At 38.1% G+C, this 17,215-nt stretch overlaps 2 protein-coding genes across 2 annotated transcripts; one reads left to right on the forward strand and one right to left on the reverse strand.

Annotated features, from left to right (window-relative positions):
* Nucleotides 1–820: 820 nt before the first annotated feature.
* On the forward strand, nt 821–3,677 carry LOC103990082 (UDP-arabinopyranose mutase 1). The gene is made up of 4 exons (XM_009409109.3): nt 821–1,285; nt 2,318–2,568; nt 2,663–2,831; nt 3,119–3,677. The coding sequence occupies exons 1-4, from the start codon at nt 953–955 to the stop codon at nt 3,455–3,457; spliced, it is 1,092 nt and encodes a 363-aa protein (XP_009407384.1). The 5' UTR covers nt 821–952; the 3' UTR covers nt 3,458–3,677.
* A 1,329-nt stretch (nt 3,678–5,006) lies between these two features.
* LOC135641507 (DEK domain-containing chromatin-associated protein 2-like) lies at nt 5,007–16,860 on the reverse strand. The gene is made up of 12 exons (XM_065156882.1): nt 16,728–16,860; nt 15,104–16,101; nt 14,964–14,997; nt 10,528–10,604; nt 8,326–8,385; nt 8,128–8,238; nt 7,923–8,000; nt 7,611–7,700; nt 7,003–7,435; nt 6,152–6,258; nt 5,581–5,611; nt 5,007–5,500 (listed from the first exon to the last, which is right to left on the reverse strand). The coding sequence occupies exons 2-12, from the start codon at nt 16,028–16,030 to the stop codon at nt 5,331–5,333; spliced, it is 2,118 nt and encodes a 705-aa protein (XP_065012954.1). The 5' UTR covers nt 16,031–16,101; nt 16,728–16,860; the 3' UTR covers nt 5,007–5,330.
* Nucleotides 16,861–17,215: the final 355 nt, after the last annotated feature.

Raw genomic sequence — 17,215 nt, forward strand, 5'->3', positions numbered from 1 at the left:
CTGGTTATAAAAGTAAACGAGGTAGGCAGAAGTAAATGGTGATGGCGAAGGTCTGCAGTCGACTTGATCAGCCTCCATTGCCTCTTCACCGAGGCCATGTTCGGTGTATCTTCTTCCTTCCACAAGGAGAAGAGAAAGAGAAAGAAGACAGGATGCATGTGGTTGGTTTAGGTTGATTTGTACAGTGAATCATTGGAAACAGATGCACCTCCTCGCACAGCCATCCTCTCCTGACCAAGTCCAAGTTAGGCATGTCTTCTTCCTCCCACCATGAGAACAGATGGAGAAAGAGTAGGAGATGAGGCTGTGGTTGTTCCTTTTACAAGGCAAATACAGTGACAATATAATTATAATTTCGTCTACTTTAATATTAAACAATTCATATAGAAATCGTGGAGGATATGCAACAATAATAATTGTATTAAACATTTTGTATAGAAATTATGGAGATGAGAAACATTAATATGGAATCTTAAGCGGAAGGAAACATGTAACATATTTTTCCCCCAAACTTGCCCAATAAATAACATTTGTCTTCGTTCGCCCACCGCACTTCCCGGAGGGCGTCCTGTACGGACCTGACGTGTGACTAAAGTCGCGACCCATAGTGCCTTCTCCTGGACTCACCACTTACCTCTCGCGACACGACTCTCCTAACAATCGTAGCCTGAGTCGTGACATTCAAGAAGACGCCTCTGTCGGTCCATGTATTTCGTCGTGGTCTCTCTCCTCGCCGCACGGATCGGCGATCGATTCGTCTCCGATGGTCCCGCACGTGCCGACACATGCCCAGCGGTTTATATAACCCGATCGAGAGTGAGATCACTTCGATCCCAAAGGGCAAGGGAGGATAAAAAACGCATCTTTTTCCTCTTCCGTGAGTTTCCTCCTTGTGCTTCTTGGATCGAGATCGATTGATTAGATCTGATAGGAGAAGGGGGAGAGGAGAGAGATGGCGGGGAAGGAATCGTCGTCGGTCCCGAGCACGCCTCTGCTGAAGGATGAACTCGACATCGTGATCCCGACGATACGTAACCTGGATTTCTTGGAGATGTGGCGGCCCTTCTTCCAGCCGTACCACCTCATCATCGTGCAGGACGGGGACCCGAGCAAGGAGATTAAGGTGCCGGAGGGGTTCGACTACGAGCTCTACAACCGCAACGACATCAACCGCATCTTGGGGCCCAAGGCTAACTGCATCTCCTTCAAGGACTCCGCCTGCCGCTGCTTCGGCTACATGGTGTCCAAGAAGAAGTACATCTACACCATCGACGACGACTGCTTCGTAAGTCATCGTTAAATCCATCAGGAAACAACTCTTCTTATCTTCTTCTTACAGATCTGGACTTTGCGAGTCGTTCTCTTAAGAGATCTAGGCGTCCGTGAAAGAACGGCGCGATTTTAGACTTGGCTTGCGCACTTACAATTTAATTCAAGTATACAAATTTGGCTTTTTTGACTCAGAACCCGCTTGTGCACTGAATTATATGGCTGTGTTTTGGATAGATCTGACCATCTGCGGTTGATTTCTCAGAATCTCTGAGAGGAGGATGTGTCGGTGATCAGCATTGACCTCAACTTTGAAATGCATAACCCAAAGTAGATCTAGTTATTAGCGTAGTGATACAATAGCATATGGATCTGGGTATATTAGTGTGGAAAAGTTAATGTGAGGTATCCAATAGTTGTTTTATTTACACTCTCTTGATATATTTTAGTTTCATGTATATATCATCATAAGACTGTTGATCCTTCTTTTATCTTTTCTTTTCACCATTCCATGTGGGTTGTAGCAGGATTTACTTGCTTGATTTATACCACTGGTATTCCGGCAAAATTACTTTCAATTTATTAGTATAGCTCATGGACTTTGATTTTCTTTGTCTCATGTAATCATTTCCTTTGCACAGTTTGTAATCAAATGTTATAATGATCATCTGTTTCTTAGGCTTCAGGTATCAGATGATCTTTCAAGCCTCTAGTTGTCATCTTTTTAATTTTACAATTGGCCACTCAGATACCAATGTGATATGTGAAATAAGAAACAGATAATCTTTTTTAATTTTACAATTGGCCTCTGGAGAACATGATAATAAGGTTCTCTTCTACATGCCTTCCCTGGTTTGTGATCTCAGGTTGGTGAAATTGAGCACATCTGATATTTTTGTGTCATAATAATACAATTAGCAGGTGTTTTATGCATGAAAAGTTTGGATTGTTTTTGAAAGATCTGACCTCTTCGTGTTCTTTAGTTGCTTTTGCTTCTGCATTTGAGCTCCCATGGTCCTAAATCACTGTCAATTGTCATCTTAAATAGGTTGCTAAGGATCCCTCTGATAAAGAGATCAATGCACTTGAACAGCACATCAAGAATCTGCTATCCCCATCCACTCCATACTTCTTCAACACCTTGTATGATCCCTACCGAGTAGGTGCAGACTTTGTTCGTGGGTATCCTTTCAGCCTCCGAGAAGGTGCTCCGACAGCTGTTTCTCATGGCCTTTGGCTTAACATTCCTGACTACGATGCTCCCACACAGCTTGTCAAGCCTCGCGAGAGGAACTCCAGGTAACAAATGCTGTGATATCTGTGGTTACTAGACTTAAAGACTCTACATTTTTACCACAAACTTAGTCTGCAACTGCTGTCTTGGGTTTATCAGGTATGTCGATGCAGTTCTTACAATCCCCAAGGGAACATTGTTTCCAATGTGCGGAATGAATCTGGCCTTCGACCGTGACCTCATCGGCCCTGCAATGTACTTTGGACTGATGGGTGATGGCCAGCCTATCGGGCGCTACGACGATATGTGGGCCGGATGGTGCACCAAGGTCAGTCTCTCCGCTCAAATTCATCCTTCTAATCTGTTATAAAGCACAGATCAATTGTCATCTTGTACTCTCAGATCAACGATTTTCCTTTCTGTTTTCTTCTTCTGGTACACTCAGTTTCTCTTCTTTCCTTCATGCTTTATGCTGCTCTGAAGCATCATATATGAGTTTTCAGCATTTCTCAGTTCTGATTTCTCTTTATACAAGTGAAGATCTCTCTCTTATTGTGCTCAGGAACTGCAATTATTCAAGCAGTCCAAATGACATCTAAATCCATGAATTTTCAGGTGATCTGTGATCACTTGGGACTGGGAGTCAAGACTGGCTTGCCCTACATCTGGCACAGCAAGGCCAGCAACCCATTTGTCAACCTGAAGAAAGAGTACAAGGGGATCTTCTGGCAAGAGGAGCTGATCCCCTTCTTCCAATCTGTTGCCCTGCCCAAGGATTGCACCAGTGTGCAGAAGTGCTACATTGAGCTGTCCAAGCAGGTAAGAGAAAAGCTCGGGAAGATCGACCCCTACTTCACCAAGCTTGCAGATGCAATGGTTACATGGATTGAGGCTTGGGATGAGCTCAACCCATCCGGAGCTGCTGCCGGAGTGGCCAACGGCACGGCCAAGTGAAAGTAGAATAGCAAGCTAGCCATATATCATATGTTTGCTTTCTCAGTAGTAGTGTCATGGATTTATGCTTATTAGATGTGAGTCTAATTTATACAATTTTCCTCCCCTTAATTATATTTTGGGCTTTCATGCCAAGCTTGAGATACATTCTTGCAGTTGGGTGATTGTAATCTTTTTCATACTTGATTTGACAATAAAAAGATCTATATTGCTTTTGGAAGCAGTTGGGCGTCGCTTCAGCATCAAGGTACCCCTATGAGTTTTCTTTGATCACATGCACAACTTGGTACAACAAATATGATCTCAAACATTTTAGGTGGAATAAATCTAATCGAGTTAACATACCCATCTCTTTGTTCCCATTTCAACTTAGCCCACTGTTAGATAAATTCCAGTGGCAACGAGTATGTATGAGCTCAATCCCCAATGATTTCACCAAATATCTTTCTGTGATGCATACGAGTTTGACTGAGTATATTGGGCAGCATGAAACGTCCAACTATTTCAACATCTTAGATCCTGACAAAACAAGACAGTCATACAACATTCTTCGGTTGTCATCTTGATCATACAGCCAAAATTATTACCACAATAACACTTGACACATTAATCATCTCAGCACTCTGGCACAAGCAAGAAGGTCGAGTGTCATAATTCCAAATTCAGGCCACATCATGCCACCCATCACAGTAAGTTGTTGAACTTCAAAAACACACAACATATTAAAAAATTTGGATTATTTGATTGTTGAAGTTTTGACATATAAAGATGCTTCGGGATTTCATAATAAGTGTAATACATTCGTAGAAAATTAAACTACTTCGGTGCAATTGAATTACAGAGAAACCAAAAAGGTATACGACCGATTTGCTACTGTCAAAACTTGTAATTTCAGCTCAGCAAGATTTCCCCCTCTTCTGCGAGATTTCATGTTTCAAAGCTTTCCCATAGCTTGTGTCCAATCTTAAATCAGGTGGAGAGAAGGGTGAGCCATAAGCCATCTTCCACCTCAAGTATTGTTTTTATTTTATTTTAATATGTACCCTCAAAAATATATGTTTACATATAAACACCTTCACAATGTAGCATATTAGAAATCCAATTAGGAGCACTTTTGATCTTATAATAAATAATACTTATGTGATTGATTGGATCAACTTAAGCATCTAACTCAAGTTAAGGTGATGATCATTGGCACTATGGTATGGAAGGACATCTGTGCAAATAAACTATCATCCTACATTATAGTTTTCCTATATGAAAAGAAAACACAATAATTGATATTTTATTGGTATATGAAAATAAAAGAAATTATATTATTTTGTGGGTGTAACAAAGAAAACAATGATCTATTCCTTTATTTTCTTTTATATTATAAATGTTTCCTTCATTTAATGCTGTTATTCTATTTTGCTGATGAAGGTGGTTGGTAAAGTAGCCACAACACACACTTCGTTTGACATCCTCATGCACGGCTGCTTGCCAGTTTGTAATGTAAGTAGAGAGAAATGGCAAACAACAGTCGTTCATGGCTCTGAGATTTTGATCGTGGGAGAGAATTGAAGTGAACATTAAACCATATTATGTTCCTAATGCAGATGGAAACTAATAAATATTGCCTAGTTTACAATCAAATCCCAGTAAATATAACCAGTTAACTAATCTGAAGTCACACATTATCAGAAAGAGACTACCTACACCTCGGACATAAATACATGGGTATATAACTAAGAGTAGAACAGAGGTCCAGCATCAAAGAAGGTGCATTAAAATTCATGCCGAACTGAACTGCAGAGAAGGATATAAAAGTGACCTAACCTAAAAGCCAACCAACCAACCGGCAAGTCCCATCTACATGCCAGGTCCACTTGAATCAAGCTTCCACCTTTTTGCCTGTAGGTTCTGGATTTTCTTCCTTTTCGGCATCCTCTTCATCTTCGTCGTCCTCGTCTTCTTCAGCCTCTGCTAGTTTAGTCAGCTCTTCTTGGATCAGGAGCTTTATAGAGGCTTTTCTTGGCGTCAGATCCAGTTTGTAGTGGCCGGCTGATAGGTGAATTGCGTATGGTATGAACATGGAGAAAAGTTTGAGGAAGGAAACAAAATATAATTCAGAAAGCGCATACCTAGCTGCTTCAAAATGTCAGTAAAAGTTGCCTGAATCAAAATAGGAGGATACAAGTTAGTTCTTCAACAAATAACAAGACCACTAAAAATCATCAAATTCGGTAGAAAATGGATAAGTAGGAGCACGTTTGATTGCTGCAACGTTGAATATAACAACAGCATGATCAACTCTAAGCGGGTATTAGCCATGGGCTAATGCTGCACACTATTTGTAGAGGACATATTTTGTGTTGCAATGCAGAAAAAACTACATGAAACGACTCATTCTGGTCATCGGTGACAGAGGCCAACACTTAGGAGAGTGCTTAAGTCATCCCTAAAACAATCACAGGCTGGAAGATTACAGCTTCCCTAGTACTGCCTCAAAGCCTATCCTAAGGTACATCTCGAAGTCATCTAGCAAATAACTTTTCTTATTGTTGGAATATTTTACAGAAAATTTATCATATCACCTAAAAGTCCGTACGTACGATAGATAGTGTGATCCAGGGAGGACCAATGTACATAATAGTTTTAAGACACTTACGGAAAAGATTCATATGTCAAACATATTGTAAAGTAGTGGCTCACCGTGTTAAAGTCAACTTCCTTCAAAATTTCACATATTTTCTTTCTCAGTTCCTCTTTGCTTGGATGCTCTGCCTCTGATTTTGCTTTACCTTTAGCAACCTTTTTGCCTTGATCAAAAGCAAATAATCTTTGCATCAAAATAAACGTAAAAAATGGACACTTATGTATGGCCTCAAAAAACAAAACAATAACACAAATTAGAAGCTCAAACAGCAATATGATCAGAAAGATGATCCAGTTAGAAATTCTGGAAACAAGTCAAGAGCTATAAGTAAATTCCTGCCACATCAAATGACAGAGTTACTAGGTATTAGAAAAAGAAAAGTATCAAAAGAATACTAGTTCGAAATTAAATTTTACAAGTAAAAATAATATAACACACCGTCAGTTACCAAACTAACCAGAAATTTGATGATTAAAAACTCCAAAATCAAAGAATCTAAAAAACTCACCACCAATGGACAAAACCTAGAGAAAGAACTCCTAGATTACATGTAGAGTTACTTCTGAGCTCGAATAATGAATGATATCTTAAACATCGGTCTCACGAGGTTGCTTTAATCAATCACATCTACTGACATAAATAGCAACATCTACTGACTTTTAGTTAAGCATTAAGGTCAAAATTAGCTTCTGGTGAAAAACTGTCTTTTAGATTTATAGTCAGATAACTAGCCTAGGAGAAAATTTTGTCAAATAAATGGAATAGTGCTTACGTGCCCATATGGAAAAGGTCATCCAACTAATCCAAGAGCATTGGAACCATGGGAAGACATCATATTAAGCAGATACCATAAGCAACTCACAAAAATATGTAATAAATTATGAAGAGTTCATGATTGAGAGATTACCAGTATCCTTTTCTTTTTTTTCTGACCTAGGAGTTGATTTCCTCTGAGGTGAACTGACAGTTCTCCTCTTCCTGGAGAAAACCTTTGCACCTATGTCATCATTCTCAGCTTTTGAGTGTTTTGAAGATGATGATTTAGTAGGACTCTTCGTAGTTGCTGGAGTTGGAACCTTCCTGGAGCTGCTCCCCACCTTCTTTTCCTTACCAACAGAACCTTGTTTGGGGGTCTTCTTCTTATCCTGCTTGTCCTCGCCTGAGTCCTCTTCATCACGTTCATCTTCGTCAGATGCTTCTTCAGACTCACTTACCTTACATTCATTCTCAGAATGCTTGCCTATTTTGCCAGTGTAAGGACCATTCTTAATGTCATCCACATCATCATCTTCACTATCCGTTTCTTCTGCACTCGGTGTGCCCTCACGCCTGGTCCGTTTCTGAATATCAAAATTGGAAAAAAAAAAGTGTGGTAAACTTTTTAGTCACAACAGATAACAAAAGTAAATGGGCCAACAAGAACTAAGATAAATTATATAAATATTAAACAATGCAGAAAGAGCAGCACAGGATAACTCAGTGTCAACTCTGGAATTTGTTTCTTTTGATACCAACCTTCCTAGATTGCTTGCTGTGTGTATCTTCCGTACTCTTTGATCCACTTCCTTTGGCCACCCTCTTCCGCTTTCTAGATTTCATTGATTGCTACAAAATGAAGGGAAAAAAGATAAACATGTGCAATTGAACTAAAACATAACGATTCAGCAGTTAGGCATATATGATAGCAATGTGGTAAAAAATACACAAGAATCTAATATTGCAGTCCCTTTGTGCATGAACAGCATCAACATGAGCATCCAATGTCAATACCACTTCAAAAGAACTTTACTGAAAAAAAAAAAATCCAGCACAGCGGTAAAGGTAAACCTTGTCATCAGAAAGTACGTCTTCATCTATAGGATGAGGGGCAACCAAGAAGTCCAGCAGCTTTGCCACAAGGTCTTCCTGTTATACATCAACCAAATTATCAATATAACATGATCAGAAAAAGAATTGCAAGAAAAGTCATTCTGACCACCACGAACAACAAATGTATATTACAAACTTGAAAGTGAAAAATCCATGAATGAACCTTTCTGGTGTTGGCCTTGGAAACAGGTAAATCAAACAAGTCACACAGGTCCAGCAGAGTATCCTTTACATACTTGTCAAGTTTCTCCTTCATTTTAGCTCTCTGTTTTTCCTGGATGAAATAAAATTTTAGATTACAAAGAAAAAAGGGAAAAATAACAGTGACTTATTCCTGCTCAGGTATTATCAGAATACTCACATCACTTTCATGCCACACAAACCCAGAAAACTGGAGAATATGACTTTTGAAATTCACAGCCTGCTCAAAAAACACAACAATAATCATTTAATACATAATAGATAATAGAGGTGCTGTCATGATATTCTCCAAAATTATAAATACAGAAAAACAGAGATTACTCAGAAACTATAGCGAAACAGTCTAAACTTTTAAAGACTGGGGGAGGTAATCAGACTTACAGCCTTCTTTTAAAGAAGTTTTTTTACTTAAAAACAGGAAACAAAATGCCGAATTCATATGAAATCCGAAAAAAATACAAAAACATAAACTCCCATAATATGGATCACTCAATTACTTGCATAAGCATTAGCACTGCAGAAAAATCCCAAGATAACAATTTGTAGTCCTAAGAGAAGAGGCACTTGATTCATCCAGGTCTCTTGTACTTAGAGATTAAGTAATCCCTGATAGTCACTAACACCTTTTTTTAAAGTGGATTAATCATGACAGTATTGTCATCATCATCCAGGCCAATAAGCAACCGAAAAGAAAATGATGTTTATAAGGTAATATTCAAAATTTTGATATTGCAATCATCCTTTCTATAGGACTACTTGTATATAAAATCAATGTATCTGCTCTTCAACCAACTAGTATATATGGTAGATTCAATGGGCATCCCAGCTGAAGAGACAGCATATTCTGCTCTCTAACCAATGGGCATCACTGGTGACATGATGAAATATTGGCACCTAATCCATTGTTATGAACATGAATAAGCTATTTAGTTTCGAAACAGCATATACATGTTCTGACCTTAAAAACACCTAGCAAGCACCACAATAATGTTAACAAAAAAGTCCTTAAGTTTATGCCGAGTAAAAATATTAATTAGCAACTCATGGTAAATATTAAAAAAAATCACCTTGGATGCACTTCAAAAAACATACTTTCTCATCATTATACAACTAAATAAACTGTTACAAAGTAACGAGAGATCACATGGTGTTAGTGATAAAACATTTTTCATCAATTAGCTGCAAGGTCATGAGAGATTCTAGATACGCCTGACATCGTAAGATTCCGATCAAGATTAATCTGATACCGGTATCAACGCCTTGTCAGACCAATATGGTACCAATTTATTGAATGGTATACCAACTTAACTATCTGATATCACTAAAAAATAATAATAAATAAATCATCATTGGTGAAAAGCTATATGGGCTGCAACTGGTCCTTGGTCGGATTAGTAAATACCATTCAGTACCATAATAACAGTCCAACCCATAATTGAATCTGATTTTGATTACTTAGACTTAAAAAGCCAGGAGAGAATGGTGATAAGTATACTAGAAATAGAGGGGAGGCAGGCACAAATATAAAGACAAATGATAGCAGTATATGCAATCGAGAATCTATCCTATTCTGTATATTAAGTGTATACCATAAGTTCTCGAACCACTTCTCCAGGATTCCTCAAGTACACACGAGATAATAACACAATGATTCTTACAACTTTCAGATTTATAAACTGACTTCTATATGTACAAATACAACCAGATCCAAGCTGCAGACTGAAAAGTGAAGACTCCCTGGTTTATAAGATCCACAAAATCCACAATGGTTCCAATGAACCAATAAAAGATTGTTGTCCAACAACAATCCACATAAATTATGATTTCTTAAGTGGTTAGCAAAATTCAGAAAGAAAATTCAACTATAAACAAAAGTACAAACCTATCTTTCATTTGAGAACTATCATGGTTTTGAGCAATTAGCAAGAAAATGAAATTAGTCGCTCTTGTTGGTATACAGTCTTAGCTACTACTCGAGCAGAAGAATTGCACCAACCCTGGACCAACAGTAACAAAAACAGTGACAACATAATAATTAAGAGAATAACAATTATACACAAAAATCATCTGCACCAACACTGGACCAACAGCAACAAGAGCAGGTAACAAAATAATTAAGATAACTGTAGACAAATACATATCTTTCACCTATGAACCATCATAATTTTGAGCAATTAGCGAGAGCATGTAACTAGTCAACCTAGTTGGCATACAGCCCTAGCTACTATTCAAACAGAAAAGTTGCACAACCACTGGACCAACAGTAACAGAAACAGTATTGTCCTATATCATTAAACAAACAAGAAACATTGAAAACTCAATGTAAAGCTGGAGAACAAATTTATGTAGCATCTTAATCCACCTTTCCTCTCCTTCCAAAAAGAGTCTGATGAATCAATTTTATATCCGCAGGTTTCTTCCTTGCTAGTTTGTAGGCCACTGGAACAAAAATTGAGAAGTATATTAAAATCATATTTAGAAAAGGTGTTATAATGTAGAACCAATAGGAAGAGGGGAAGCCAAAACACAAATAGAAAAAAAGGATACGAGAAGAAAGGAGAAAAGATTTATGAGAACATTAACATTAAAATTATCATTCCTCCTGAATTACGTTGGAAAGCCACCAATCATAGGCACAAGTCAACATAATCCCAACTAAAACCAGACTAACATCAAGTCAACCACAAGTTCCAAGACAATAACTTACCCACAACTCCAACTTAAGTTCCTAAACAATAACTCAACCCACAAATCCAACAAGTCAAACACAAGTTCCAAGATCAAGAACAGTAACTCAACATATAGCAAGTATGAGACCAACACAGATTATGGAAAAGACTTATTCCGTAGTCCACATGACTTGCATCTTGGACAAGTCCTTTTAAAACCTTAGTTGGATCTCCATTACTAAATAAGGAAAAGAAAATTTCGAGATTATAAAAATAAAATATAGCTTTAAGTTAAACAACGTGTAAATCACCAATGCAACACCAAGAACAAAGATGAAGAGTAACAACAGTTTACGCATTAGAATAAAGACCAAGTAACAGCAGCAGCAGCAAAAGAAATTTTCAACTATTTGGGTCCAGCAGCATGGATTCATTTTCGCCACTGACTAAGTTGAAATTAGAGATAGTGAGATACAAATTACAGCTAGGTTTGACAGTGTTGTGCGCTACCAAAAACAACCCTTCTTTTTTAAAGCTTCTGCCTGTGAAAAGGATTTCACAATATTCAGCATATTTTAGTTTCGCATATACTGAGACCTCGAGACTTCATAACATGAAGCAGGTATTATGAGAATGTGGGTAGATATATCTGGAACATGCACTAAATATCTAAGAATCGGTTTCCTTCTGAAAATAGTTTGTATATAGTATATACAGTCAAGTCATGGGCTTCTAACCTAAACTTGTGATGAAATTATGAAAATATAGATAAATTGCCCTAAATGTGGTATTGCCCATATCATACTGCAAGTTGTGCAGGTCTTAGCATTGTCTAAATCAGTCTTATGCGAGCTTAGTTTTCTTTTTTAAGTTAAAAGGAGCCTTACAGAATCCAGTCATCAAAGGTCTTACAGAATACAGAGTTCTTCCTATAGTTCTTTCAAGCATTTAGGTCATTTGTCGAGCTGTGCGGATGTTAGTATAGCCTAAATCATTCCCATCTTAACTATGTTTTGGAAACTTATGGAAGCATTTGGGTGCTCACTAAATGGTTCTTTATAGAGTCTAGAGGGCCTTCCTCCGTTTCCTTTTACTTGGCTAGCACTTATTCTTTCTATTTGTTTCTTTGGGGCATGCTATGCACTTCTAGAAATCGTCAATAGTGACCTTTATATCTAGGCATCGCCTACTTGGCCACTTCCCTTTTTAGCTTACCTGGATCCAACTTGAAATCTTTCTTTCAAGATCCATTCTTGACAAAGACAAGCCATAGCTTGAAAAGACAACCATTATCTCTAGGATCAACACAACTTATCTAATTCAAGATCAGCTATTTGTTGCATAATTGAAAAAGTCAATTGGATCAAGTTAGGACCAGATGTGGCTTATAAGATGTGATCATTAACAGAAACAGAGAACTCTCTTGTAGTGAGATATTTTCGTCTTCCCAGGAGATTTCTTCTAGCTTGTAGCTTTTTCTTCCTGGTCCAACTTCTAATTACTCTCTTCATTCCAGATAAAATTACTTGAGAGCCATCATAAATTGTTTACTGCCTAAAGGTGCCGAGGATTACAGACAGCTTGTTCAACTTCAATTTGAGTTGATGGTGAAATCAGGGCATGAAAACATTATCAAAACAATGGTTTCACCGCTTCACATCCCAATTTGGTTTCTTGATGCACATTATCAAATATTAATTCCTAGATCTGTGAACTAATCTGTATTAAAGGATTTGGACTACTGCAACATGTCAACTTGCTGAACTTTATTTTTACAGTAGATGTATGTTTTATCCAGCCAAAACGCTCCAAGTTTATTAAGATTTCAGTATACTTGCATGGTTTCCTGTTGTCTCATTAGCATGGTATGCAATACCGTATCATACTGCTCGGTACGGGCAGTACATACCAACCTAATAAAGGACCGGTATGGGTGGTACATCGGTACACCTTAGTATATCATGTGTCGATACGTTTGGTACAGCTTGATATTTATCATACCAACAACTGATCGGTACAGTACGGTATTCAGAACCTTGCTCATTAATACACGCATGAATCCTTGAGTTGGATTGCATGAGTTAGAATATAAGTCATTACAGTTTGCTAAAAGAATTTGCTTTCTAATGTTGTAAGCTGTTTATAAAAAGAAGCAGCACAAGACCATAATTGTTCATCATAAAGCACAACAATGAAATCTATCGGTTCATATCATATATGGCTCACATGAAGAGCATAATGAATAATGTATACATGATGATATACTTTAGCAAGCATAAATCAAAGAGAATAGCAGTATGAAGGTATCATTTAGTTTGTACTTTATATCATGGCTTTCATTGCCCACCAAGGCACCAACCCAGTCCCAGTTCAATCAGTTGTTTTAGCTGATTTCTCAAATGTGGCAATCTTCATTGTTGGTCCTTGCTAAAATAAAATTGTCAAATGTTGCCCAAACTGAATCTACTTGGAAGATTCAAGCTCAGACTAGATCAATCCGGAAAATTTATATTAATTTGATATTGATATCACCAATTTGTCTTGAATTAACCATGAACGACACTTCCAGCAGATTCAACATGAAAGGTTTTAGTAAGGGACCAGTCCAATCACTCTTCACTTGATCCTCTTTCCCAAACTTCCTTTTCTTTTCCTATTCGCCAACTTCATCCTCTCTCCCTGATGGATTAACACAAAACCATCTACTAGCATAATATATTCGTTCTTGCACTTGAATTTTCTTTTTTTTAATCTAGAGCTATATGATTATGGAAGACCGTCCCCCTTCCAATTTTGCTTCTACTGACAAAATGCTCCAAAGTTAAGCCACATGTCTCAACATTTTGTATCTAGACATATCAAAACAGGACACTGATAATTAGCAACATTTAATAGTAAAAAACGCAAAGTTTAGTAGTTATAATACTTGACCAAAATCATGTGTGACATTCTAGAGACCTTCAGATTAGATTTAATGAATTTGTTAGGGCATATTATTTACCTCCAGTTTTAATGTTTTCTAATTCACCCACGAAAAACGTTCTAGCACGGTTACCTATTTAAACTAAAAAACAACCACTCACCTCATTTTTGTTCGTAGACTCTAAATTGTCTTCCCCACCAATGATCACAACCATGGCAACATTGACAGTAATGGCAGTCACAATTGATGGTGGTGAAATGGTGATGGTGGAGGAAACAATGACAACGGCGACCAGAACTACAATGCTGATGGTGTTGTTGTCAATGGTCTATGACAGTGACCATAGTAGTAGCAGTGATGATGTCGTGGTGGTAGCAGTGATGATTGTGATTGTGAGTGAAAATGCTAGCTCAACTAACTAATTGAAGGCTATTAGATATTTGAAAATTGAATAACTAGTTGTCTAAGAAGGTAGTTTTCATTTTCTGATTAGTAAACACATCAAAGTTTTCAGTTTTCTTAACAGAAAATTATAGATCTGAAGAACTTTTTATAAATAAAGACAATTTCTTCTATCTTTATTACACTTCTACTTATGGAATTTAATTAGTTTCATCTGAAAATGTTGATATGACAATTAAAGATAGTCAATATTGATCTTGTAAGAATTCTTCAAATTGCATTCATGTGGATGAAACTTGATTCTACCACTACACACTAGGGGTTTTCAAAAAGGCATAACCTGACTACATGTACAATGGTTGGTTATCAATTGTTGATGCAAAACAAATGAAACTAGAAAAAATAAATTATAATAACTCGACAACCAATCAGCACAGCATTAGACCGCCTGTCCAATATTCAGACTTCCATAGGATCTAAACACCGCTAGCAATTCATGAATCAAGCCCCATTGCAGACAAGCTTTTCAGTATAAATTGAATTACCATGATAAGCAAGAATGTCCAGTCCCCACTGGGAAGATAAACTTGTGTTCAACAAACAAAAAATATCATGAGAGCATGCCACAAATAAGTCCTTCAATTAACACAAGAAAATGCCAGATGCAAAAGAGTGAAGATAAATACTTGAGAAAAAATAAAGTCCTTGACTTGCAAACTACATACAAAATCAACTTAGTTCTAAATATGGCATTATATGATCCATAAAGTGCATCATAAAAGAATTTTGGATTATTTAGCGTACCATTAGGTATGTCCTTCAATGGAGTGCCACGGCCCTGTAACCAGACAGATCTTAGAGAAGATATTATTCATGTAAAATAGTGATGACACTCATATAAACCACAAAAAGCGTGCGAAGTAATCAAATGAAGAATAAAGTACCTTTTCAACTTGAAACTCTCTTGATGGCTCTTTTTCAATAACTTCTACCAACCTCTCTACTGTTTTTCTCTCGCGGACAGGGCGTTCAATAGATGAAGTCACTGGACTACTCAATGAATTTCTGGCCTTTGTCACACCCTCCTTTCCTTCTCCTTTTTTATCAGCCTTTTGCCCCCTTGATCTTTTTTTATTCAACTTTTCCTCTTCCTTGTCCTCATCAATCTTCTTTTCAGTACTTTGAATGTATCCTTCCTCCATGTTATTTTCTTCCTCCTTTGATCCTTCCTCCCCTTCCCCCTCTTCTCCTTCTTTTCCCACTTTCTCTTCTTTTGCTTCTTGTTCCCCTCCCTCCTCGTCCCCATCTTCTTTTCCTTCTTCATCCTCTTTTGTTTCTTCTTCCCCTCCCTCCTCTTCCTCATCTTCTCCTCCTCCTTCCTCCTCTTTTGCTTCTTTTTCCCCTCCCTCCTCTTCCCTGCCTTCTACTTCTTTCTCATCTTTGAAATCCTCTACATCAACCATCTTTAGATTCTCAAGCTCCATTGCATTCTCAGCTTCTGCGTCAACCATTTTCACATCTTCAGCTTTAGTAGTATTCACATCTGCAGTTTCGATGTCTACTTCTTTTGCTATGCCATTTTCTTCACCCTGCTTCTTTTCATCAGAATCCATCATTTCTTCAAGATGCTTCTCTTCTTCAATGCTTTCACCTTCATTTCCATTCTCACCAGAATTGGGCACAACACTCTTATCTTCAGTTGGTGGACCAGACCCATTCATCATTGTGGTTTCTTCCACTTCTTTGTTTTTACCTGCACATTCCTTCTTTTCAGAATCAACCACAACACTAGTCTTACCTTCAGGTGACAAACCAGATCCATTTGCCATTGTGGTTCCCTCCACATCAGATGATGGGTTCTGTTCTGCCATCCCAGGCGGTACAGAAGCTAGGATGTGTACAGAGGTAACTATCGATTCAAATGTGTTTCACACTACACGACCTGGAAACATGCATGACAGAAATTCAGTAGCTATCGAGCTGGAAAAAGTTATAGAGAAATTACATAGAGACAGCTTCTGAAACTACCAATCGACTCAGCTCACTGCAAAGCCTTGATAAAAAATTTCCCATATAGGGCATTTGTACAGGTTATAGGATGAGAGGAGAAAAGGCAAGTTTTATGATGCAGAATAACAAGTAAATCATTAATAGAATCTTAGTCACCAAGAATCCACAGCAAGATTGCAACTTTAATACAAAGAAGTAAAGCTATCTCAACTGCAAGAAGAAAACCAGCATTAGATATAACAAACTTCGTTAGAGCACAAATAGCAATGAAGCTCCAAAACAGCAACTCGTCGGAACAAATGGAAAAAAAAAAAGAAAACATATATATTACGGAGTTCGAAACGCCTGTTGCTGCACTATTCAGTTTCCAAAAACCAAAAATTAAAGAAATGAAGGGATAGGAAAGAGGAAGATATGGCGGAAGGACATCTTATTGAGAAAGTTTCGAAACCCTAGCTGTATCGATCGAGTTGGCGTGGTTCATAATAACAAGCAATCACGACAAGAACACCAAAAATCTCAACTATAGAGAGATGAAAAACCTATGGAAGGAGCTACCTGAGGAAGATCTCGGTGCTTTGAGAGATTAAATCTCCGGAATTTGGCAGCCCGGTTTCATACTCGTCCCCCCAGTCCCTCCTTCCCTCTCACTCATACAGAAAATAGTATAATAAGGTGCTCTCTTTTTGTCTTTTGAGAGAATAAATATTAATTTTCGCCTTCGTGTTCGACTCGAAAAGTTCCGGACCTCAAATCCAATCTCAACCGGACTTTATTAGGGCAAGGTTCGGCTGGCCCGACTCCAACAGGGTCCATCTTTGCCTTGTTCATATCCCTCGTTAAACCCACAGCGGACCCCACCTTTCCTTCCAATTACGCTGTGAAGGGGGAAGCTGAACCCTGTCCCGGACCGAACGGCAAGACGAAGCCGGATTTGTTTCGAGTTAGTGGCGCCCACTGATAAAACCCGTTTAAACCAAGCCACGTGTTTGTAGACGTTGACAACACACTGTGGGACAAAAGGCGGGCTTCGGTCCGCAGTACGG

This window comes from Musa acuminata, chromosome BXJ3-6 (genome assembly GCF_036884655.1).
Source record: "Musa acuminata AAA Group cultivar baxijiao chromosome BXJ3-6, Cavendish_Baxijiao_AAA, whole genome shotgun sequence".
NCBI lineage: Eukaryota > Viridiplantae > Streptophyta > Magnoliopsida > Zingiberales > Musaceae > Musa > Musa acuminata.

Excerpts from the sequence above, each read along its gene's own strand:
- LOC103990082 (XM_009409109.3), top strand. The coding sequence starts at position 953 with ATGGCGGGGAAGGAATCGTCGTCGGTCCCGAGCACGCCTCTGCTGAAG. Across the intron at positions 1,286-2,317 it reads CCATCGACGACGACTGCTTC|GTTGCTAAGGATCCCTCTGA; the intron begins GTAAGTCATCGT and ends CATCTTAAATAG. Across the intron at positions 2,569-2,662 it reads CCTCGCGAGAGGAACTCCAG|GTATGTCGATGCAGTTCTTA; the intron begins GTAACAAATGCT and ends TGGGTTTATCAG.
- LOC135641507 (XM_065156882.1), bottom strand. The coding sequence starts at position 16,030 with ATGGCAGAACAGAACCCATCATCTGATGTGGAGGGAACCACAATGGCA. Across the intron at positions 8,386-10,527 it reads TTTTTGGAAGGAGAGGAAAG|GCTGTGAATTTCAAAAGTCA; the intron begins GTGGATTAAGAT and ends TTTTTTGAGCAG. Across the intron at positions 8,001-8,127 it reads CCAAGGCCAACACCAGAAAG|GAAGACCTTGTGGCAAAGCT; the intron begins GTTCATTCATGG and ends GATGTATAACAG.